The sequence below is a fragment of the Anoplophora glabripennis genome, unplaced genomic scaffold (assembly GCF_000390285.2).
Source record: "Anoplophora glabripennis isolate ALB-LARVAE unplaced genomic scaffold, Agla_2.0 scaffold52, whole genome shotgun sequence".
Taxonomy (NCBI): Eukaryota; Metazoa; Arthropoda; class Insecta; order Coleoptera; family Cerambycidae; genus Anoplophora; species Anoplophora glabripennis.
In genome coordinates, this window is record NW_019416264.1 from 1,009,740 (window position 1) to 1,035,996 (window position 26,257).

The window sequence follows — 26,257 nt, forward strand, 5'->3', positions numbered from 1 at the left end:
CTATAACCCATAACATTTTGATGATGTTCGAAACCGATAATATCAGTTTTGTTCTTTAAAGCATATTTTTTTGCACATTTGGCCAAGCTAATGTGAATACAAAGATTCTAATATTTGTAGTTACAAAATTATTCAGAAAAGAATAAAATTGGAGTGCAGTGCAAGAAACCTAAAGGCATTATATCATCAACTTTATATCTCTTAACGTATTCTAGGCTTTTATGGCGAACATCTTACGCGATTCACCGTGTACTTATACTATTTTTATAGCCCGACGCAACACGTTTGGTAAGCCATACGCGAATCTAAATAAAAGTGGAGCCTCTATATTGCTTCCGTGGCCACGTCAATTCGAATTTTGATTACCCTCGCGTTCCACGTCGACCGCAATAACTTGTTTACTTAGGAGGAGCGAAAAATGTCTGCATAAAGAAATACGTTTTCTCTGAGAGCTTCGTGCTTATTTAAAATCAAGAATTTAAAATGTTTCGTCTATTAACTCATCTCTAACGCATTTTAAAATTATTTTTATGTTTTCTTCTAATTTTACTTATTTTTTATAGAACCGTTTGTACTCAATCTCCCATTTTAAATATTTCACCTATTCCCTTATCTTCGACATCACCATGGGTTAAGCACCATACAGATGTTCCTCTGCATCAAATTTTGGTTCTTAATGAACCTGCTGTGGTGCAACGTGTCACACTTGCAAAGGATGTGATAGGCATTTTCTGTTACGCTACTGCAAAGTCTATATTATAGTCCTCTTTTGGTCAGGTGTCCTTTGACCTGGATCTTATGCCCATTGTTGACTTATTCCCTTATTTGTCCCCATGCTGTTATTTTTTGATAATTCCAGGCTAATATAAGGAGTTGACGAAGCCCCTCTAGGTAATTTAATAGCTCTTAATAAACATCTGCTCTATCTTCAACATAGAAATGTTCTAGTTTGGTTTGCAAGCTTCCGTGGCAGTTATAAATGATTTAACCATTTCCAGGCTGCTTTCCATGTCGATTCAGACTTTTCCACGTTTCTCGAGCATATATCGATTTGAAACAGTGCACACAGCAAATATAAATACCAGCGAGAGGACCTAATCTCCAGTTTCAAAGTTTCTTCTGAAGATAGTGATACTCTCGAAACATCTAAAAATCTAAAACGATGACGTGACAACCGGCCTGGAAATTGTTCAACCAAAGAAATATATTGTATTCTTTTCTTCTTCTTTATTCAATAAAGGGAATCCAGTGTTTAAAAATAGAGCATTCTATTTAAAATCTCCAATCTGATAGGCATCTCTAAATACAAATGCGATCAAATCTTCTTCTATAAAGAGCACTGCTGTGGATTTAATTCTGAAAGCAATTGCCACTGAGCTTTATTGTGATTAGATATTAAATTGACCACCCTCTTTAAGTAATATATTATAGATCTGCAGCCTGTTAGCAATAATATCGTTTGTGTTAAAGAGGGCTAACTGATTCAATATCAATTGTAATCCAATCAGTGAGAATATGATAAACTGTAAATTATTTCTCTAGGGGAAGCAAAGACAAATTAGGGATAATAGTGGCTGCATATATGCACTATTCAAGTATCTGTGGAAATGCAGAACAAGCCTTGGACAGGTTTTCCATGAGAAAGTTTCTGGACGACAACGTAGGAGCACTACTCCTACCTTCCAACAAAAGGTAAGGCCGAAAAATTTACTTTAAAAACGGGAAGATTTACTTGCTTTTTTTTCTAGATATGTAGACTATTTCGCCGGACTTCTTTCCCACAACATCAAAATTAACGCCGCCCCCATGTATCTCACACACGTCACAGTGTTAGGGGCACCGTCTTTCCAACATGGTGGCTGCAAAGCTTTCCTGAAGCTGTATGAGGGTCATACACCTGTCTATACATCGGGTAAGTTCCAAAATCCCAAATTTAATGGATACTATTCTAAAATGGGTTTTACCTGAAAACTGAAAACGCTGTTCGTTCAGTTTCTGCTTTTGGATAACAACAATTTTTATTTGCATAAAAAAATAATAATATTCCACAATGAATATTAAAAAAACTAGTTGAGCTTCTCATTAACAGACGGTGAAATTAAGGCATAACCTAGCACTGTCCGCCAAATTCAACTTCATAGGCCTATTCAGAGAGTATTAATAGTTTTTTTTTATAGTATGAACATAAAAGGTTTCTTCTTCGTAAAATATAAAAGTTAAACGGTAAAAAGGCTCAATAATACCGAACTGTCACAAACTATTAACTATATCAACACCACAAATCTATATTAATTATCCCCAGCAAATACTTATGAACTTGATAAATGGCCTTCGTCGTAATTCCAGCAAGAAAAATCGCGGCGCCCAGCATAAGGCAGCACAGCACGTCTATTTCCTAATTTTTAGCAGCGATACTTAACGCGAAGCGCGACTTGATAAATTCTCCACTAAATCTTACAAGTATATTTATTCCAGACTCACGTTTTGACTTAAGATGCCTACGTTCCATGAAATGACCAGACAGAACAAGAAAGGACCTTGACACCTCGTTTCGATGTACTAAAAGTTAAAAAGTACTTAATCAGTATTAACGCTTACAGGAAGATAACATTAATCGTAATTATTATAAATAAGTCAAATACGAATCCGATTACTGGTCCTTCGAAACCGGATAAAGATAAGTAAAAAAAAGCTGCAGAATTTCCTCTGTATTGGATAATATACATATATTTTGCTTTGACGTGAAGATGGATATTTTAAAATTTATTGGAGCGCAGATTCTGCTGGCAGATTTGGTTGAACGTCAGGACGTAATCCTCTTAACACCGGTCCGGTTCGATAAATTTTCCACTAAATCTTGACGTTTTATTTACTGCCGTCAGGTTTCGCGTTAACCGCAGGGGAATCCGAACTCGGGAGCGCCACAGCAGATACAAATGCGTCCGTTATGATAGGCTCATTTTGTACTCTCATTTGCACACGAGACGAAAAACCGAAAGCGAAGACGTCGCGAGGAAGATCCTTTTTATCTCGTCTTTGTGTTTTATCACGTTCAACATGGCAAAGGTGACAAAGGGATCCAATCAAGGATGTGCTTTATTACACGGAAAAGAAAGAAACTGATAAACAAATATTCTGGCTGATGGTGCATCGACGCACTAAGATGTTGTCGATGTCTTGTTTCTAGTCTTGAAGACAAGGCTCAACATTCGCGTATAACTTCGTTGGTTTTCTGTAAAGGACGCCATCCGTTTTTCTCTTTGCGAGTACATCTACAACCGAAAGGGTAGCATTTTCATCCCAGTCCGTTAAAGTGGTCCAAAAGTTATTCTGTTGTTATATCCATAAGATTAAATGATAAACGTATCGCCAACTTGAACCAACACTAGGCTTTATAGTTGCTGATTGCAGTGTTGAGTGGACCTATCTTAGTTGCTTCAGTTTGTTAATAAACTTAATTCTTAATATCTTCTTTAATATTTTTGTCAAAAAGGACAGTATCTTTCATATAATGGCAATTGCTGGTGCAGTTACCATACCTACTATTAAAAAATTTTCTTCAAGTTTGTAAACATCCTGCATTTGTCACCTCATGTTAACTTTATGGTTTTTAAGTCTAATCCCCTTTTGCAATAAGGCTGCTCAAATATTTTCATTCCTCCTCACTTATCCCCTTACCTACACTTGGTTGTTACTGTACGCGTATACAAACCGTACAGAGTCCATATCGCTGGCCATCTATAATGGTACATTATAACTCCATAGGTAATAGGTCGACTTGCGTGCAGCGACCGACGACGGCTGTCCTTTTACTGCATTTCTCGCTTTGTTCTGCGAGCGCGTTTATCAGTACCAGTGTGTTAATTAGATTACATGCAAGGCGATGTAACGGTCTGTTAGTGCGAACAGGGCGAACGGCTAATGGGAAACGGCGAGCGTGAAATGGTGCTTTTCTTTTTACACGTCCCGATATTTGAGCAGATCTTTCCCAACAAACCGTGACTGACAGCACGCGTTTGAGCCTCGGATTAATCACGATTTCCCGCGCCGATAGTGTAGCGTTACATAAGTTTAGCGTTGGTTAACGAATATCGTTTCATTAGCAGCTCATGCCGCAACGTAACGGGTGCATATAATTTGCATTCGTTGTCGGTCTAAATTCATTTACATACAACGATAATTCATTATACCCAATTAAAAAAAACGCCGAAAACATCATCATGAAAATCCACACAATTCTTCAAGATGGTCCGGTTACAAGTTGTGCCAAACTTACTTGCAATAATGTTTGATGGCAAAATCTACAAATTGTACGTAGGCACTTAATATCTTTGCATGTAAATGTCTGCCTCTGATCTGAAGCTTCCCATCGATCAATTTATTCGATACGTATCTAGCGGCACCCTAATGCCTGCCCCATCAGCGTACCCCTGAAAAATCCATGCTTTTTGTTGAGGGACGTAGGCCGGGCATTTCGTTGTCGTTTGTGCGTGTGTCAGAGAGTTTGACGCTTTGCTTCGTCGAATGTATGGCACTGTTTTTATGGCAGTCATTGACATTGTGTATTGTGAGCATAGAGCAGCACGTGGTTTGACCACAGATTTAGTGTATTTCTGCACTACAACGCGTATTGTCGCTTACTAGCATATATTGCACTTCAGCACACTTAGGAATCTTTGACCTACCCAAATTATTCTCGGGCTAGGGTATGTGGGGCAGACTCGCTTTTAGAACCCCTAGGCTCGCTTTACGCAATAAGATGGTGGGTGCGGGTTCATATTCATCTCCGGTATCGTCGGTGCCGTTGCGTATGCTTTCAAGCCCGTGCAGTGGTGTATTCTCCCCTCACCCCGTTGCTTCTTTTTTGGAAGAGGTTCTACTCATCTCACTTTTACCTATACTTGTTTCTTGTACTTAGCATAGTTCGTCTTTATACCTACGATACAACTAAGTTGCTTTTGCATAATTAAATTAAGTATTAAGTAACTTCATCTTCAGCCATTAGGGATTAAAATTCTCTTAAATCTGGAAATTTTATAAAACTGAAGCTTAAACCAAACAAATCCGACATCATTCTCAAATTCTGACGGCTGAAAGATATCTGACTCGACGTCTCGCAGGAACAATAAACGAGCAAAATCGTTTACGACGCCAACCGTGATTAACTACCTCTACTTGTTTATCTGACTTCACTAAACGCAAATTTTCTTCCATCTAACGTACTACAGTGCCAGTGAAAAATTTGTGATAAATGAGCAGCATCAGCGAGGCCCCACCTTACAAATGTAAGAAAATGCTAGGTGTGTTGGCCAGAAATGGAGGGTTCATAGGTTACGGTTAACTCTTCCTTTATTAAATCACCGTCCGTCCGTTCATTGAAAGCTCAACGTGAGACGTTGGAGGACGGGCGGAAAAATTAAATAGAATTCCGTTCCCAGTTAGTCGATGCCATTCGTACAAAATTACTTGTAAGTTCTAGGTTGTACTAACTGAATCAAATCGTCAAATAAATATGCCTTTGCGTCAAGTTCAGAACTACCAAATAATTATAATATGATCAATGCAGTAGGGCAAGTATTTATGCCAAAATTATGCAGAAATAGATCAGGCAGAAAGATACATAATATTCACTTTCTGGGATCATTTCTATCTCTGTTGCATTTTTTCATTTAGTACCAAATATTTAAAGATAAATGCACTGAGGATCAACATAAAATCTGATATGCCATTATTAAAAGCTTTTATATTTTCTAAATTTATTTTAACGGTACCTACTAGATGACTTGACAAAACATTATCTCGCAAATCTTTTAATGTGAATATATCTGCCGAAGTATGTATATTACTAATGTATTAAGAAGAGATTATTGGATTAGATATCAGATACTATATTTGGAATCGATAAAAAATGTATATAGATTCACGCACAAGATAACAAACTCTTCTTTAGCAAGCAGCTAGCTTAAGATAACTCTTCTCTGATGCTGCTCTTGTAAACTACCCAACAATGCCATTTAGTACAATCAATAAAACAGTTTACATCAGACACAACATGTTCCCTTTCAAGCTCTTCGTCCAACACAGTAATCAAAAAGAAAAATCGTGTAATTTCATTCATAAATTCCGTTTTTATGCAACCATATTTGAAAGTAGTTCAGCAATCATATTTGAAAGTAGTTCACGAAGTAAAAGCAAACTGAAAATATTTCATGAAAGAAACACCCCAAACCTCTGATAATCATGGGGCGTTCCTTTGTTAATTAAAGTTCTAGCACTGTTCGGTGGTTTAAAATCCACAAGATTATTCATATTCATGTTCATCCACTTCTGGAATATGGATGCACCGACTTTAGGATACCATTAGAGAAAGGATGAAATAATGAAGAGTAGGATTATAAGACTGTAAATACAAGGGGATTCAACATCCTTTTTCACTGCACTATATATTCATCGTGAGCCTGTGTGGTCTTAGAGTTCCTCATCTAACTTTAGCCTCATAATTAATTCTCAGCTATGACAGTAGCTCCTTGTGATGAACTAAGGTCTCATTTTCCTCTTTGCAGAACCTACCAGGTTAATATTGGTAAGGTGTTTCCGGAATCTGCAATGTTCAGTTAGCAACGATTTTAGTTAAATAGGTTCTGCTTTATTTGGAAACTAAAATTTTAAATCTCCAGAGTTGCCGGTACAAACTTAACTTCTTGTGATTATTATCTTCGGACTCTTGAGTAGCCTTTTGGAAGAATTTGAAGGGTTAAAGTTGATGGTCTATTCCTAACTGAAGGAACGATGAAAAATATTTCTCTTATTCAATTGAACTTTTATTATGTAGATAAATAATAATTACATGTGTCTCTAACTGTTACTTTTTGAAATACTATTGTACACGGTGTAAATAGATAATTGCGAAAAAATTAAGGTGAACACTCGTTGAAGATTAAGAAGGAGCTTTCCTATATAAAAAAGTAATTTCTTGCGTAACTTTCTTTCTATGGCAAATATTGTTATTTATATCTGTTTGTGACAGCTCGATTTACTTCAAACAAATTTAAATCATATTTATTGTAAATGTTTTTGAGCAAAAAAATCAATTACATTACGATACACGTGCTGATCTGGGGTACTAAAAATAAATTTATAATAGGCGATTGTCAGATACTTGGCAGTTATTAATATTATTGCCGTTAGTTTAAGTACCTGTTTGTGCAAATTTATTCATTCACTCAATATGCAGATCTACACTAACGCCAAATTGATAGCATTTTGTTTATGGTCTTGTCAATAGTAACGCTTTAGAAGCATCTCGATTTTATCCCAAAACGTATCAACGTATTTTTCCTCAACAGAGTTGCATCATTTCATTAATGGCTACGGGGAACTTTTAAGAGAAGTTTTAAGTTGTGGTCGCCACCGCAAAATTAAAACACAGGTTTTGGAAAAAGCATTATTGAATTTGACTGATGAAGAAATGGACACCAACCACATGACTTTATGAGTCATCTTAAAGAAACAACTTTTATTTCCCTTTCGCATACAAAGAGTCCACGCTATTTTATCGCAACGTTTTCCGTAACGTCTTGCATTTTCTCGTAGGTTTCTGGAAAACATTGGTCAAAATCCTGAGTTTTGGCATAGATCTTGTTTACAGATGAAGTCAATTTTTCAAGAGAACCGATAATTCGTTATCATAATAACCACATATGGGCAGAAGAAGATCCATATGCCAAAGTTCATCATTAACGACACTTTTCTCTGAATGTGAGGATTGGAATTCGTAGAGGCCACTTAACAGGCCCATTTTTTTGCTCAAAAACTATTACATTTACGAAAAAATTAGATTAGGAGTGATCAAATTTATTTCAATTAAACTATCTAGAGTAGAATTTTGAAAGGCCACATGGGCGGTAGAAAAAGTTGAAGCCCAAATGGAAGATCAAGAAATTATCCAAATTCAGTTTTGTATTAAGGAAAAAATAGAAACTAAACATAGTTTCTCTCCCTGTCTGAAGAGCCATGAAGCCGCAGGGGGGGGATTTTTTTTTATTAAAGACTCCTCTTAACTTTCTAAGAGGAATCACCTGCTTAATTTTGTATGTATTTACACCCTGTGCGTCATTACCACAAACATAGCTGTCTTCCTTTCTCGCTAACCTGTCCGCTGCTGGACTTCCTTCGCCGCTAAAGGGTAATCAGTTTAAAAACTGGCCCATCCGAGTCGGCCGAGATGTCCATAACCATTTTTCTCACAATCGCCTCTGTTCCTTACAGGTGTCTACTCGGTATCGAGTGGTGTCAGCCAGTTTACCGTAAACGTAACGGGCGAAGGACGGCGGGGCCTGCAGCTCCGTGGAGATATTCTGATAAAGTGCTATCACAGGGGCGACGCGGGCAGGGAGACCATCTTCGCGTGCCAATTCCACACTTGTGCCGTGGCGGATCACACGCTCAGCTTCACGCGACAGGAACTCGACGTCGCCTGTAATGGTAAGTGGCGCTTTTCTTTTTATCCCGTCCGCGTCCGTCCGGCGTAACGCCGACGGAAATGTATGCAATCCCTTCGTAAAATCGATACATGCGAGCCGCCAGAATATAACTGACTTTATGGTGTTGACGATTGTAACATCAAGAAATTTTACAAAACGAAAAAAAAAAGGTAAAGTTAGAAAACACTAATGTTTTTACCAAAACAAAAAATAGGAAAAAAGTCAAATTGGAAGAATGTCTAAATAAAATATTGGAAAAAAATAGTTATTAAAATATTTTTCGGGATATATTTCGCTGGAGCAAACCATATGAGTGTAAAAATAGCATTGTTGGGATGCCTCAAATATTAAAATAGTAGAGCCCAAGTAGTCCAGTCATTATAGACATGGAACAGCCTGTTTCGGGAAAAAAATTCTATTAGAAGTTTTTCTGCGGAATATTGTTCGGAAATGTGTTATAAATAAAATATCAAAAAATCAACTCGAGACTGGTTGGGAAACTTTATTTAAACAATGGTCAAAGTTATGGAAAAGTGGTTTTTTAACTCGCGTAAAAAAACTATTATTCATAGCGCAAAGAGGTTTAGACAAAAAAGGCAGGTATTAAATAAACCTTTAAAATGAGACAAGTCCGATTAAATTCGGATAATTTGTTTATGCGCTCAAAAATGGTCGAAAATGGCCGTTTTTTCAATTGCAATTAGTGCAATTTTCATCGTAGACACTTGTAATTCAGGATTTTTGAGGCTTTTTACACCCTTAATAAGTGATAAAAATTTCAGCCCGAACGCTTCATTGGTTTGGCGTTGGCGGAATTCGTTATCTAAGAAGATGCTATTTTCAATTCATTTTTCTCAAGCTTACAGGCGTTGTAGGGTTTCGATCATTAGTTGTTTTAGTACCTAAATAGTTGTATTGACATATGCATTTACTGACAATTTAATTTTTCAAATTTAATTTGTTTAAAAATGACTGAAAAAATGTTAATATTTATTAAATTGTTAAGATAGGTAATTATTATAAAATAAAATAGTAACCTCTATACTTTAGTTTTCTTCGAATTTAAAAAAAAAATCGTTGTTGTAAGTTGATTAGAAGCTGAGATAATTTTTTTTTTTTTTTAATCGCAGTGACCTTAATTATTAATATTAAGAGCCGAAATTTGGAGAGAATATACATTAAGAGCTATATTTTCATGTCCTACATTAACATTAAGGTGAATTCAACTATTTAATTGCGAAAAAGAAGATAGCGGCGATGCGTTCTATTACTTGGTCTAGCGAACGAGTGGGGAGAGCGAGGCGGAGCATGCGCGCTTAACAATTTAATAAATATTAACATTTTTTCAGTCATTTTTAAACAAATTAAATTTGAAAAATTAAATTCTCAGTAAATGCATATGTCAATACAACTATTTAGGTACAAAAACAACTAATGATCGAAACCCTACAACGCCTGTGAGCTTGGGAAAAATGAATTGAAAATAGCATCTTCTTAGATAACAAATTCCGCCAACGCCAAGCTAATGAAGCTTTTGGGCTGAAATTTTTACCACTTATTAAGGGTGCAAAAAGCCTCAAAAATCCTGAATTACAAGTGTCTGCGATGAAAATTGCATTAATTATTAGCAATTGAAAAAAGCGGACAATTTCGACCATTTTTGAGCTCTTGCGCATAAACAAATTATCGGAATTTAATCGGACTTGTCTTATTTTACAGATTTATTTAATACCTACCTTTTTTGTATAAACCTTTTTTTCTCTATGAATAACAGTTTTTTTACGCCAGTCGAAAAACTACTTTTCCATAATTTTGACCATTGTTTTAACAAAGTTTCCCAACTAGTCTCGAGTTGATTTTTTGATATTTTGTTTATAACACGTTTCTGAACAATATTCCGCAGAGAAACTTCTAATAGTATTTTTTTCCCGAAAAAGCTATAATGACTGGCCTAAAGTACATACCTACTAACATTAGGTAAACCAAAATATTTTATTTAAAACAAGAAATAACAAAATTATACCTAATATTTCATGAGTCAATATCGAAACTAAACGAAGTATCACTTCCGTATTAATAAAAAAACCATTTACGGTGGTTTTCAACTAATTTCGTCATAACAACTAAAACCTCAGCTCAGAAAATATATACAGGCTGTTTTCTTAAAAAAACCCACAAGCCATAATTCCGTCATTTATGGTCTGATTTTAAAAAACAAAAAAATGTGTGAAATGGCTCTAAATACACTATAGAGTGAGCCTATTGGAGCGTATTTATTATTTTTTTTAACAGCGATAGTCACCTTCTTTTTCAAATGGCAATTAAATCGGTTTTTTAATTTATTATTGTGCAGATTACTATTTTGAATTCAACGATGTATATAAAATTTACTTTCTTGAAGCATGTATTACAGAAAAAGCATGAAAATATTAGTCAATACCGCATTATTAACGCCCGGTCACTTAATTGACAACAAACATATTTTGACTAATCATGTACGCCTGGAAAACAGAAAATAATACAACAAAGCAAGTAAATGTCATGTTAGCGTTCGTGTCCCAGTTTTCTACGCATTATACCTTTCTGTGTCATTTACAGTAGGTTATTTATTGAAATAAGCTCAACAGTGCAAAATATGAGTAATAGTCAATTGACGGACATGATTCAGGTATTCTTTCCAGTTCCAGAACCACGTAGATTTATAAGACTTGAAAAAAATTTGAGAAACTATGGTGCTTTTAAGAAACCAAAGCGGGAAAAATGCCAATTTAATGAAAACGTCGAGTTCAATGTTTTTCTTAACGTTGAGGAAAACCCGGGCACTTCCATTAGAGAGATTTGTAATAATATTAGAGCAGCAAAGAAAACTGTACATGCAGTATTGAAAAAATACAATTCAAGCCATACATTCCTCAAAAAGTACAGGCACTAGAGTAGAACGGTAGAGAACGACGGCTACAATTTGTTTCTTTAGTTGTTTTGTGTTTTGTGTTTTTTTTAATAATAAAAAAACTATATTGTCATATCAAAAAAAAATGACTATTGCTTTTCAAAAAAAAAAAAAAGAATAGTAAATAAGCTCTAATAGGCTCCCTCTATTTTGAGCCATTTCATTTAATTTTTTGTTTTTTTAAAGTAGGTATACATAACGGAGTTATGGCTTGCGGAATTTTTTAGGAGACAGCCTGTATATTTTGTCTATGTCTAAAGTCTGAGCCTTCCGAGTACCTACATATCATGCTTTTGAATCTTCTCATTCCATAGCAGCATTCTGTTGGTCATTCTAAACATATTCAAAGTCTTTTATCAGCTTCTTTTGATGACTCTTTTTAGTAAACTTTTTTTTCAGAAAATGGATAAGAGAAGTATACCTCTCTAAAGGATGATAATATCTTTAAAGTGTTTTGAAATCTCCCTTTCATTTTGTAAACATAAACTTTATCGGGGTATCAGAGCACTAACTTAGGCAGTATTTGTTTAAAAAATTACATATTTTACTTTTAATTTGTCATGAATTATTATTTATAATAATAGTTTGTTCATAAAAGGTTAAACATTCTAGTAGCAATATTTTTGTGATGAAATATGGCTTAAAAAAGAAGAGGAATATATTTGATTCTAAGTCAACAATATCTTTTTCCAGCGAATATCCATCTCTAAAGTTTTCGTTTTATTTTAGCTCATGTCAGATTATGATAGATTAATCCAGAAGTAAAGAAACTGAAAATAATAAAACGAGAATTAGCCAGAAAGATTCCATTTATTAAATGGCTTATAAAAATTCGAAAAATTGTAAAATCTTTAAAATGTCAGCAAAATTGTCTATTGATATATTTAAATTAATGTACAATTAATAATTATTACCACTTTGAAGGCATCAACGAATTTCATATTGAACGTAGATTGAATCCAAAATATTTATAAATTCAACATTTTGATAACAGTCCATTTATTCCCCTTTCTTTACGGTAAACAAAGTGGAACTTATTTATGGAAATCGTTAACAATGTGTGACAATATTGCATATAAAACCCAGTACAGTCAAAGATAAACTGAAATAACTTTGTTACCTAAGTATAAGTGAATAGAAACCAACATGAAACTGCGTGCCAATTTATATTTTTAAACTCCACCATTACCTACCAAGGAACTTGGACACTTGCACCTGTATACTATAATTCCGTTAAGAGCATGAAATAAAAATGAACCACACAATAGCATTAAGTGCTTAAAATCGATTTGGTCTTACAAATAGTCAATTTAACGAAGTACCACTAAACCGTTCGTAAAACTTTTAACTCGCATCCAGGTCACAAAATGTAGCAATTGTAAGTTGAAATATGAGATCTGTACAGATGATGTGTTCCATATGAAAGAGTGAAAATATTCAAACAAATAATTTAAAGGAATATATGTAACGCAAAACTTTTAACTATCTTTAAATACTGCAGTATTTCCTTTTGAGAAAATTTTACATAATACTTTTCCATCTGAGCTTTTTCTATAATGCTATGGCTGTACCAATTGTCTTTTCATTTCATTTTTTTTTTTTTTTTCAAGTAAATCGAAACTATTTATATAAAACCTATTGTCAGTCACAAATCAAAAAGACAATGCAAGTATGCTATGCAGGGAGCAGGTAACCCACAATTCCCACTACACTATTTCGCCACTACGCTTCCTACCTTCAATGTTCAAATAAATTTGGATTACCTGCACCCGCCATTCACTAGTTTATATTCGAAATAAAATTTATAATTGTTTAGGTGATAATGATGTGCCGATAAAATCATTTGTAATGCAAAAATGAGATATGTAAGTTATCTATTTTTTTATTTTTAAATTTACATTATGAAGAAAAAGTGGATAACATTCAAAATATTTTTGCATACAGAAAATTATTAGATATATGTACATACAGTGTTATTTTTTTAAAACCTGACAGAGGGCAACTTTTTTATTTAAAGTTAAAAAAATACGCCAAAAAATTTCCATTTAAAATAATTTCGTTTTAGTAGCTACTGCAGAAATCTGGCAACTCCGGAAATAATTATTTGTAAATTTTTCTTAATCAAGTTATTTCCTACAACTTTGCATTTGGAAGTACTAGTCTACTTCAAATAATAAAATTGGCCTGTCAGGTTTTAAAAAAATAGAACTGTAAGGTTGGAAAATTTTGAAGCTGGACATATTGGTAGTCAAAATAAGTCGATTGAGCTAAATATGTCGTATGCAAATGATGCTGGTTTCAAAGATACAGAGCGTTCAATGTTTAAATTTTATTTTGAAATTAATAATTTTGAAAACTGTCAGAGTATGAACAAAAAAATTAGCAGTATTATGTTTTTTGACATGACGAATAAGAATTTTTAACTAATTTTGGAGTTATTTGTATAGGGCTTCAGTTGTACCTTATTACTTTGATAAATAGAGGAAAATTTTTTGACCTTCAGAAATTGTGTATTGAAAATATGAAAAAACGCCCTTCGCATCATATAATAGTTCCGTTCGTTTTTTATATCTCCCTTGGTTATCGAGATATTTGCATATATAAATTTCAATTCATTTCGTAAAGTCTAATTGGTGAAGCCTGTAGTCTCAAATCATTTGAATATTATTTTTTATTTCCTGACTATGGTGGAAAATTCTTTGCCGCAGTTCATCTTCACTTGTCACAGTAGTTGTGTAAACACGTCTTTCCAAATCACAGGTATTCAAATGATTTGACCAATTTTTACTTTCCCTAGAAAACTGTTAATTTGATTCATATATTAGTTCTGAAGTCGTATTTAAAAATTAAAAATTGCTTAAAAACGAAATGCACTGAAATTTGTATAGACACATATCTCGAAACCAAGGGAGGGAGACATCGAAAACGAACAAAAGTAACTTTTTTATGAAACGAAGAACGTTCTGTCATATTTTCAATACACAATGTCTATAACTGTAAAGGCAAAAAAAAAATCTCCCTTTTTATTAAAGGAATAGTGTATAACTGACGCCCTGTACAAGCAACGAAAAAATTAGTTAAAAATTCTTATTTGTCACATCAAAAAACATAACAGTGTCAATTTCTTTGTTCGTACTCTTGACGGTTTTCAAAATTATTGAGAAATTTCAAAATAAAATTTAAACATTAAACGCTCCGTATCTTTGAAACCAGCATAAGGCATATTTGGCTCAATCGACTTATTTTGGTCACCAGTACCTCCAGCTTCGAGATTTCCCNCACAAAATGTAGCAATTGTAAGTTGAAATATGAGATCTGTACAGATGATGTGTTCCGTATGAAAGAGTGAAAATATTCAAACAAATTAAAGGAATATACCTATGTAACAGGAGTTGTGACATGTCATTTCAAATCACTGCTTATCAAACGATTTGACCAGTTTTTACTTTCCCTTTAAGTTGATTTTTAGAAAACTGGTAATAATTTGGTTCATATGTTAGCTCTGAAGTCGCATTTAAAGATTAAAAGTTGCTTAAAAACGAAATGCATTGAAATTTGTATAGACAAATATCTCGAAACCAAAAGAGGGAGACATCGAAAACGAACAAGAGTAACTTTTTTATGAAACGAAGAACGTTCTGTGATATTTTCAATACATAATGTCTATAACTGTAAAGCCAAAAAAAATCTCCCTATTTATTAAAGGAAAAGTGTATAACTGACGCCCTGTACAAGCAACGAAAAAATTAGTTAAAAATTCTTATTTGTCACATCAAAAAACATAACAGTGCCAATTTCTTTGTTCGTACTCTTGACGGTTTTCAAAATTATTGAGAAATTTCAAAATAAAATTTAAACATTAAACGCTCCGTATCTTTGAAACCAGCATAAGGCATATTTGGCTCAATCGACTTATTTTGGTCACCAGTACCTCCAGCTTCGAGATTTCCCAATCTTTCGCAGACACCCTATCTATTACTTACAAAAACAAAAATATTTATGATAAGCATACGAGTACTGCTAGAACATAAAAACAATCTGTTCGATGCCTTGCTATTTGATCTGTGGAGCCGTGCGGCAAAGCCGATCGGCCTTTTTAAAACCTCACGTGCCCTTAGTACACAACACGAATCATGACGAGACTACATGACAATCCGAATAGAATCAGTATCAGTCATTGTATGACAACGGAGTTATGACGACAAATGCACCTCGGGTACAAATCGACGTGATGTTCGACGAAATCCTTGCATTTTTCGTAGTAACCAAGATATGCATGCTAAAGTGTGTACTATGGAACACATACTATTATAACTTGATTACTCAAAATTTTATTTGAATTTTAATTAAAGGCAACGACGAACTGTAAATTATGTATTAGCACAAATATTTTTCGATGAACAAAACTAAAACTTCTGGAAAAATAAAGCACTCCAATGTACGTACACAATAAATCATCCTTATCTATTCAACCTGTTCAGATATTATCGGCAATGACGTTACCGCATCCTCATAAATCGATAAGCAAATTGGGCGATTTTAATTTGTACTTCGTTCCAGATCCCCGGTTCCCCATCGACGGGGCTGTCGAGCTACACTTCTCGCCCGGTCCGGAAGGCCGCCATCCAGTCCCTGCGCCCACGCCGGCAGTGCCCTTCACCCTCGCCGACGACCCCGTGACCAGGGCGGACAGCCCGCTACTTCTTGAGGACTACGACGACGAAGAGGACTTCGAAGACGGTGAGTTATAAAAACTTAGATACGCGTTCATATCACACGGTCATTTTAGAACGTAACATAGATTCAATATTTTCAGTTAGAGAAACAAATGAGATACGTAATTTTTCTAACCAGTGACTCTTATATCCATGCACGGGTGCTTTTTAATTAAATCAGAAAAATTTTCAAGGAATATGCCTATTATTTAACCTTCTCATCATTCAATATTTTGTCTTCCCGAAGCGTCTTTCCAATGTTCAATCCGAGACACCATAACCGGGAAGAGTTAAGTTAGTGGTAAATGGAAAAACACTACAGTATCTGAAATTACGGTTTCCCAATAGAGTGGGAGTTGCATAACAGTGTGAAGGGTTCAATTGTCACAGAGAAAAAAATCCCTATTGATGGCCTAAGCATCTTTTCCAAAATTGCATTCATCAAGTCCTAACCATTATATTTTATATTGATTCTAATAGTGCTGCATATTTCGGAAGACAACTAGGAACTTTCCAGCGCAAAATTGTGTTGAACTTCTTAACTTTCCCAACGGTATATTCCTTTACTATCAGCTTCAATTTAAAGTACTTCTTTGAAGAAATATTGTCAATGTGTGTGCAGCTGCGGAAAATAAATAGTTTCCGATGTAAAATACTTATGGTCCTTTATTTATTTCATATTAAAACGTCTTTAAACGTTTTAGAATGCACATTTTTTTTGTTCGCAACTGGATTATACGAGTATTTCATTATTTTCGGTTTCAAATCATGATTCGCCATCTCGATGGTGAAAATGTATACCTAAGTCTCTAAAAGTGGGAATATGTATGTTTTTATCCACCAAATTAATAACGTACCTAATGATAATGACACCTTTATCTGAGTAGAATAGGTCAAGATTTATAATCAATTAATACCGATAGTTTTTAGCGTCATATTTAGTTAAGCTATATGGATTAATTGTTAGAACATTTATTCGTAAATACATCTATATTTGAATTTAAATAATCCAACTAAACAGAATAATTATGAAATAAAAAAACATCGTACAGATGACATACTTCATACATTCTAGTGAGATATCATTTCATAACTACAGGACTATAACAGTTACTAAAAACGATATAAAAGCTAATTTTTTCGGCCATTTTGAGATTTCATTATTTTCTTAGGGAGGGCTCAAATTGAAAAAAATACATTCGAAGTCCCCCCTCCCTAAAATCACTTTTTAAACACCTACTTAAAATACTTGCACGTCATTATGAAACACCCTGTATATAAATATGTGGAAGATTGTAATTGTTTCAACATAACGTTTTTCACAATTTAAATGTATTGAAAGCACTTTAGACATTTATTTTGTGAAATTCTGCCCTAAAGAAAATACTTGCAAAAATTTACTTGTAGTAACAATATCATCGAATGTAGGTACGTTGCCACAAGGTATTTCAAATAGACTGAAAAATATTAAACTGCGAATATACTCAATAGAATTAAATTGAATGATTCAGTAAGTAAAATATACGGAAAAAAATGATATAAAAATATATATAATTGTACCACTGTTGATTACAATTTATACAGAATATATTTATAATTTTGTTGAACACATTCACTTTCTGATTTGCTATATAGGATAAACATTTTTGTGTTAAATAAATTCTTATAAAATCTCAAAATTTTATTTTCTCAAGGTTTTCTACGAATGTTTCTATGTACAATGTATGTACATATATTGGAATAGCTCATACTACCAATTGCTGTTGAAAATTTTAATAAAATACTTTTGTAAATCTTTCTAGAAATTTTCTAGAGGTATTGAAAAAAATATATACAGCAAGTTAGTACACATACAAATTTTTATATTATTTAAACAATTATTACATTAATTAAAGTTGCAAAAGTAACGTATATGTACGAAAAAAAGTAAAGTGCTAAATTGACTGCACGTTACAAATTTAACATTTCCTTTTTAACGTGTTTCTAGGGGGCGGGCGCACAGTGGGGGAAAACGGACAAAAGTGTCAGTAAGACATTTTCGATAAATTTTGATAATTTTCCTAAATATCAAAATTCCTAAATCCTAAACTAACGAAAGTTTCATGTTTGGAGTGTAGGGATATATGGGTTCGGAGTTAATCGTTTTGGGTTTTATAAATTTAAGATTTGTGGATTTAGGATTGGGGTTTATGGGTTTGTGTTTTGTGAGTTTGGGGTTTGTGAGTTTGGTATTTCTAGGTTTGCACTATATAAGTTTGGAGTATATAGGTTAGGAAGTTTATGATTTTAGTTTTTTTTTATTTTAAGGTTTGTGGATTTAGGTTTTAATACATATTTTTTTTAGAGTTACACAAAAATACTTTTTATAAATGATTAAAGTTGCGACAACTTATTTATACAAAGTGAAAAATCAGAATTATACCATTTTTTGCAACGTATTCTTCCCGTGTAGTAGCTCACANCTAGCTTTTACTATCATTGATGACGATGTATGTAAATATGTAGATTAGATTTTAAAATCATTAAATATTCAGAAATAGATACAATTTAAAAATGAGTTTTTAGCATAGAAAGAATATCTACTGTATTATTATTAATTACACCATTCTCGAAATCATGTATGTACAGGGTGTTTCATAATGATGTGCAAGTATTTTAAGGTGTTTAGAAAGTAATTTTAGGGGGGCGGGGGTACTTCAATATATTTTTTTTGTTTAAATTTTGGTATACGTTAACAACTAGTTGTTAGCCAATTCAAACAAGAAAAATAGCTTTCAATACTACATTTCATTTAGAAACTTTTTTTACTCTTCCCATTTTTTCGTATTCTTAATGGTTTACGAGCAAAGAAATAAATTATTTTTCCTTGCTGACTAAAAACGATCGTCATTTTTGACATGCTTTCTCAAAAATTATTTTTTATCAATAGGAAAAGCTAAGCAAAAGTTTAATAAAAAAAATAAAATATAATTTTTTCGGCCATTTTGAGATTTGAATATTTTCTTAGGGAGGGGCTCAAATTGAAAAAAATGTATTGTAAGTACCCCCTCCCCCACCTAAAATTACTTTTTAAACACCTTAAAATATTTGCACATCATTATGAAACACCCTGTACATAAATATGTGGAAGATTGTAATTGTTTCACAATTTAAATGTATTGAAAGCACTTTTGACATTTATTTTGTGAAATTCTGCCCTAAAGAAAATACTTGCAAAAATTTACTTGTAGTAACAATATCATCGAATGTAGGTACGTTGCGACAAGATATTTGAAATAGACTGAAATATATAAAACTGCGAATATACTCAATAGAATTAAATTGAATGATTCAGTAAGTAAAATATACGGAAAAAAATGATATAAAAATATATATAATTGTACCACTGTTGATTACAATTTATATAGAAAATATTACTTACAGTTTGCATCATACATTTCCAATAAATTGTATTTAATTTTACTGCAATTTTGTTAAACGCATTCACTTTCTGATTTGCTATATAGGATATACATTTTTGTGTTAAATAAATTCTTATAAAATCTCAAAATTTTATTTTCTCAGTTTTCTACGAAAGTTTCTATGTACAATGTACATATATTGGAATAGCTCATACTACCAATTGCTGTTGAAAATTTTAATAAAAACTTTTGTAAATCTTTCTAGAAATTTTCTAGAAATGGCCTTATTGAAAAAAATATATACAGCAAGTTAGTACACATACAAATTTTATTTAAACAATTATTGCATTAATTAAAGTTGCAAAAGTAACGCATATGTACGAAACGAAAGTAAAGTGTTGGAATAAACGTTCAAGAAGTCAACAAACTAATTTGGGGAATTTGGATAATATCACATATTACTAATATTTTGCAGTTAACAAGCCCCAATAAATAAGAAATTTTAACACTGTATTGATATCTTCCAGTTTTTCAAGAAACTTCATTTATTCCAATGTGTTTTGTACATTCATTTACAACTGGGATAAATACTTACCGAGAAACAACAACGACGTCGACATATGTGACAGAACTGAAGTTTAATTAATAAAGGCGTTAAAGCCTTAGGTGTAACAAAGAAATTCTACTGCCAGGGGCGGCTCTTGACTTCCATACCAAGGAGGGTGGAAAAATTTAGGTACAAAGTATTGAAAAGAAAAATCAAATATAATTGGGTAGTTTTATTTTAAGTACCTATTGAAATACAGTGAAAATATACACAACATTATTTTTTATAGTGAAAGTCCATTCTTTTGCTTGTCCAAAATTAACTTTTCAATACTTTTTCATTAAAGTTGATTTTTGCAAGTGCTACAATCAATTTAAACTTTTACAATTTTTTTAATAAACACACAAAAGAAACAAAATGTAAGTAACAAAATGTTACGCACCTGAATAAATTACGTTTATTCAGAAAAAAAGCGGTGAATAGCTATTATTTGATTACGAGCGAACTAAACAAGAGCCCAAAGTGCATAGTAAAATGCTCTATACCCACTCCGTCTTTCACTGCTGTACGACAGTAACCATGACCACCGCTGTAAACACTTTCGAGATGAAAAGGCGAGCTACGAGGAGCACACGTATTGGGAGTTTTGCAAACGAATTTTGCAAGTCGAGTAAAATTGACTGCACATTACAAATTTAACATTTCCTTTTTAACGTGTTTCTCGGGGGGCGCGGGCGGGCGCATAGTGGGGAAAAACGGATAAAAGTGTCCGTAAGACATAAATTTCGATAAATCTTGATAATTTTTCTTTTAAATTACTCAGACACTTATTCTACATGTGACCCTGCGACCACATCCTAAACTAAAGAAATTTTCATGTTTGGAGATTATGAGTTTCGGAGTTAATGGTTTTGGGTTTTATAAATTTAAGGTTTGTGGATTTAGGATTGGGGTTTATAGGTTTGAGTTTTGTGGGTTTGGGGTTTGTGTTTTCTGAGTTTGGGGTTAGTTGGGTTATAGGTTTGGGTTTTGTGAGTTTGGGATTTCTTAGTTTGGGCTATATGAGTTTGAAGTATTTATATAAGTTTGGAAGTTCATGATTTTGGTTTTATGATTTTAAGGTTTGTGGATTTAGGTTTTAAGGGTTAGGGATTTGTGGGTTTGAGTTTTGTAGGTTAGAGATTTGTGGTTTTGGGTTTTGTGGATTGGGTTTGTGGGTTTGGGGTTTGTGGGTTTTTGTATCGCATTTTTGTGGGTACCAGTCTTATTGTTTTCCGAAGTGAATTTGCAAAATACTTTGATGATTCGTATAATACCACATAAAAATTTATTTAGTTTAGGGTGTGGTCGCACATGTAGAATAAGTGTATGTGAGTAATTTAAAAGAAAAATTTAAAATATTTATGTCTTACGCACACTTTTGTCCGTCTTTCCCAACCATATAAACTGTAGAATTCAGTATTAACTTTTACTGCAATAAAAATAATGGGTAAGTACATATTTTTTAGAGTTACACAAAAATACTTTTATAAATGATTAAAGTTGCGACAACTTATTTATATAAAGTGAAAAATCAGAATTATATAGATTTTTTGCAACGCATTCTTCCCGCGTAGTATCTCACACCCACTTCTGTGACTAAAATCGTTATTATCCGGCTAAGAAAACCCAAGTCACAATATTTCATGTCTTGAAATAACTATTGTGGTCTATGAAGGTAGATGCAGCTTCCCCGAAGTAACAACCTTCCTATATTTAGAACCGCCGCGTATCGATTTGAAATACGTCATAATAATAAACTGATTGTACGGTACTGTTCCATTTACACATATGTAATTAATCCGCGTTGCAACATCTCGTATCGGACTGCCAGTAGAGGCATTATAAATGAACACATTGAAGGTATTATTACACCACGGCCTCAATGGCGCCTTTCTAGAGAAAATCCAGCCTGATACTGATTACAAAACTTTAATACATATCTGCAGCACAATGTCTCAAGAGAATGTGCTTACAAAAGCCTTTTCAGGCCGGAGCTTTATAGCACAATATCGGCTTACTTTCGAAATGGCTCGGTGTTTTGTCGCCAACCCACCACAATGATGTTTTAATAGGTTTTGCGGGAAAAGAATCAAATGGAACAAATGCGTAAATATGTGCACGCAAAATTAAAATTTGTATCGTTAGAAAGAATATGAAATTATTGATTGGAATTATGAAATTAATTTCAATATAATTGAACGAAGGTACCTAATCATTTCTATTTATAAATAAAATAAATTCTTAGCATTAGGGACTGAAAACAATAAAGTTACTTAAAATATTATTGAGTTGATATCTAATATTAATAAAGGGTGAATATTAAAAATATACATACATACAACTGTGGGTATAATTCATGATGTAAGCAAGTCCAGTGCAAATCAATTTTTAAAATAACAAATACTTAGGGATATTATTTTGTAAATCTATGTTGTATTTCTATTTCTATTAAAGACTTGTATGTAACACCGGCAACACTGTATAGTTGATATTTCATTCAGAATGTACTAATAGAATTTGATATTAGAGACACCAAACTGCCGTTTTGATCGAGTAAGAAATAGCGTTCGAAAATTTCTGCTCCATTTTTTGCTTCAGATACATAATCCACGAGATGTACAGTTCTTAATATGTAGTTATCAATTAAACAACATAACTCTGAGCACTCCTTCGAACTTAAAATGGAGGTAATTGACCGTAAAAACCTATCCCTTCTTAAACATTTGCAAATCCCATGCTAATATTCAGTTAACAGTCTTAAGAAGATTATAGTCATCACTTGCTGCCATTATCCCATATTATCTTCTTTCGCTGAATACTTTCCGAAGCATTAGACTTCGGAAAGAAAATAATTAACATTCCGATTGGAATTTTTGTTTACATACCGTGACTATTCGCGTCTATATATACGACGTCATTAAAATTTGCAAAGTATAATGATATAACAGCACATTTATAGAGTGGAAAAAATTGAAAATACTCGTAAAATATATTAGAAGCAAAACATTCATCGAATTCCTCGCAATTTATATCTACACGGGTATGTATATTTGCAGCAAAAATAAACGGAATAAATTGGTTGTTTATGCAAATATTTAATGAAATGATATGAAAAAATAAATATAGTTTAGATTTATCGCGATATTACTGTGTATTACAAACGTTATCTTTGGACGGTTATTCTATCTACAATCTCTTAAATATAGATCAGTTTGTTAAAGTAAACAAATAAAAATTTGGGGTTTTTGGAAATTCGAGTAAATTTCAAGTAATAACTATAAACATGAATTAATTTGAGGTAAATAAAATAAAATAAACATTTTCGATACACTAAAAATACCGACATATTCTTATTATATTATTAAACTTTCGATTTGATCAAATTTTATGTAAAGTACATTGTTAAGAAGATCTAACAAGACAACAGCAATGTATTTATTACATAATTGAAATAAAAAATAACAAGAAAATGATTTAGGCATACTTAACTTTTTNCATACAACTGTGGGTATAATTCATGATGTAAGCAAGTCCAGTGCAAATCATTTTTTAAAATAACAAATACTTAGGGATATTATTTTGTAAATCCATACATCCACATGCAATGAGCACCAACGAATTACGAATTTGACAAAACATTTGTCAAGAAAATTATTTAGAATAAAACGTACATTGTGACGCACCCTAGTTTTTAAGAGCGAATTAAAATTCAATTATTCAGTAATCTTAGTCCAAATTTTAACTTTATAATTAAGAAAACCCTAAATATAGAAAAAATAAACCGGCACACAAAAAAAATGGTGTGTACCTTTGATTTGACCTGAAGTCAAACACCACCCTCAAAATTTTGAGTAATTGACAAAAAATAGAGAAAAATCGTCGAAAATCATGTTGGTGAGCCAGAAAAAAATTGGAAAAATTTATTCTGAACTTGATCAAAAAGGTTTCTTGTATTTTGATGTGCTGAATCCAAATCTGAAGGTTTTTAAGCTGCATCCCCCAGATTTGAAAAAATCGCAAAATATAGAGAAAAATCGCCAAAAATCATATTCTTTCTGACCTTGATCAAGTGTGTTTTTTATATTTGATTGAATTCGCGTCTGAAGTCATTAGCTATATCCCCCCACAGATTTTGCAAAAAAATAGCTGAAAATGGCAAAAAATCATATTAATGAGAGTGAGAAAATTTAAAGAGGTTTTTCTAGATTGGATCACGTGTTCATAAATTCATAAATTTTGTCGAGTTGAATTTTGAAACTAGTCTGTTGAGACACATTACCCAAAAAATTTGCAAAAATCGCAAAAAAATGGTTATCGTGAATCCCAAAAAATCTTGAATAAATGTCATGGATATGAATTACTTCCAAATAAATTCGACTGACACGAACCAGGCTTTCTTTGATGTTGCTCTTACACTTTTCTTCTCTTGTAGCGAACTCTTTTCTCTTCAAATGACCTGTGTAGGGGATTTCTCTTTCTCTTCTGTCTATTCGGATTCGTTTCTCTGTTTAGTGTCCAACACAAATCTGCCATCATATTGATATCCCATCTTCCTTGGTATCGATTCTCCATTTCACTTATATCTTGATGTAATTTTTCTCCTTGTTTTTTTACTGTAGTCTCCAAGGTTTTGAGAAAAGTAGTCAAGGTGAGTGTAGGAACTGCATTTTAAGATTCATCAAGCAACCTGTTTGAAAATTTTCAATATCTCTTCATCCAAATTTTCGTGATCCCCTTTTCTCTCATTTCATAAAAAGTTCCGAGATTTTCTTACTTTGTCATGCTGCTTTTTCAGTGTCATTCATCCTTGTAATGAAATTTCGAAAAAAGGTAAGAATTTGGGAATCATCCAAAATACCTTCATTCAATTTCGCATCACTTATCGCTGGAGACTTGTTTCCTAAATATTAAAAACAGTCACCACCTTTGTCCAGAGTTTTGAGAAACTGCTTCGTGAGACCGAGCTTGATGAAGAGGTGGTAGTAGAATTTGAAGGCTCATTCAATGGTGTATGTATGACATTCCTCTGTCCTGTATGAAACTTCTTTCTCGTTGGCCACTCTTTTTGAACGTAGTGATTTTTTCTATCCCTGCTTACTCATAAGAGTTTTCTTACTCTCATTAATATGATTTTTTGCCATTTTCAGCTATTTTGTGCGTTTTTTTGCAAAATTTGTGGGGGGGGGGGTACTGCTAACAGACTTAAGACTTGGACTCAGAGATTTTTCGCTATTTTTTGGTGATTATTTGCTATTATTTTTCGATTTTTGCAAAATCTGGGGGGATGCAGTTTAAAACTTCAGATTTGGATTCAGCACATCAAAATATATAGGAAGCCTACTTGATCAAGTTCAGAAAAAATTTTTTTGGTTTTTTGCTCTCACTACCGTGATCTTCGATTTTTCACTATTTTTTGTCAATTATTCAAAATTTTGTGAGCTTAAAATAGCTCCATTGCAAGCAAATTTGTTAAATTACTCAAAAAATAAATTTAACAAATAATATACCCTTCACTAATTATGGAAAAATAGGATGGATAAATAGTACGAAATAATATAGGTAGGTAGTCAATACTTGTCGAGCTAAAATTGCTGTAATCTTCCCAACCACATGCACGAAACAACACTTCACTGGTTTTTGTCGTAAACACATAAACTCTGACTAAAAATTGATTTAAAAAAATAGATTGCTGTACCTAATGAGAAATATTAAATTTCAAGCGATAAACCTATTTTGATTTTGTAAAAATATTTTTAAATATAAAAACACTTCTCTCTAGTACAGAATAATTTCTCGAAAATCGCATGACAATTGAACATTTGAGTTTGTATGCTAGATGTGAATAACAGGACACATATTATTTCCAAAAACCATTGCATTATTAATAGACAAGGCGAAATCGGCGGCTTCGTATGAAAAAATTAGTGGATTCGATTTTTTTGCATAATCACCTCCGTGAGATGTCTCTGAATGAGGATCAAAATGTTACCGGCCGGTAACCTGGTCACAATTTTTTTAAACTAATTTTTTTTAAACAGATTGCAAAAATAACTTGTTTTGCTCCGGAAAAAGTTTATTTAGGTAATTTGGGATATTCTAAACAAAATAGTTCCTATGCA

The 26,257-nt window shown here is 33.0% G+C and overlaps 1 protein-coding gene across 8 annotated transcripts in view; it reads left to right on the forward strand.

The window, feature by feature from the left end:
- Window positions 1-26,257, forward strand: part of LOC108903388 (tensin-1) — a 627,358-nt gene that overhangs the window by 506,185 nt on the left and 94,916 nt on the right. For all 8 annotated transcript variants that reach the window (XM_018705546.2, XM_018705547.2, XM_018705548.2 and 5 more), the window contains 4 exons: window positions 1,543-1,692; window positions 1,749-1,912; window positions 8,269-8,484; window positions 15,994-16,173. In XM_018705546.2, the coding sequence (XP_018561062.1) occupies window positions 1,543-1,692; window positions 1,749-1,912; window positions 8,269-8,484; window positions 15,994-16,173 (710 nt within the window). The remainder of the gene's footprint in view (window positions 1-1,542; window positions 1,693-1,748; window positions 1,913-8,268; window positions 8,485-15,993; window positions 16,174-26,257) is intronic.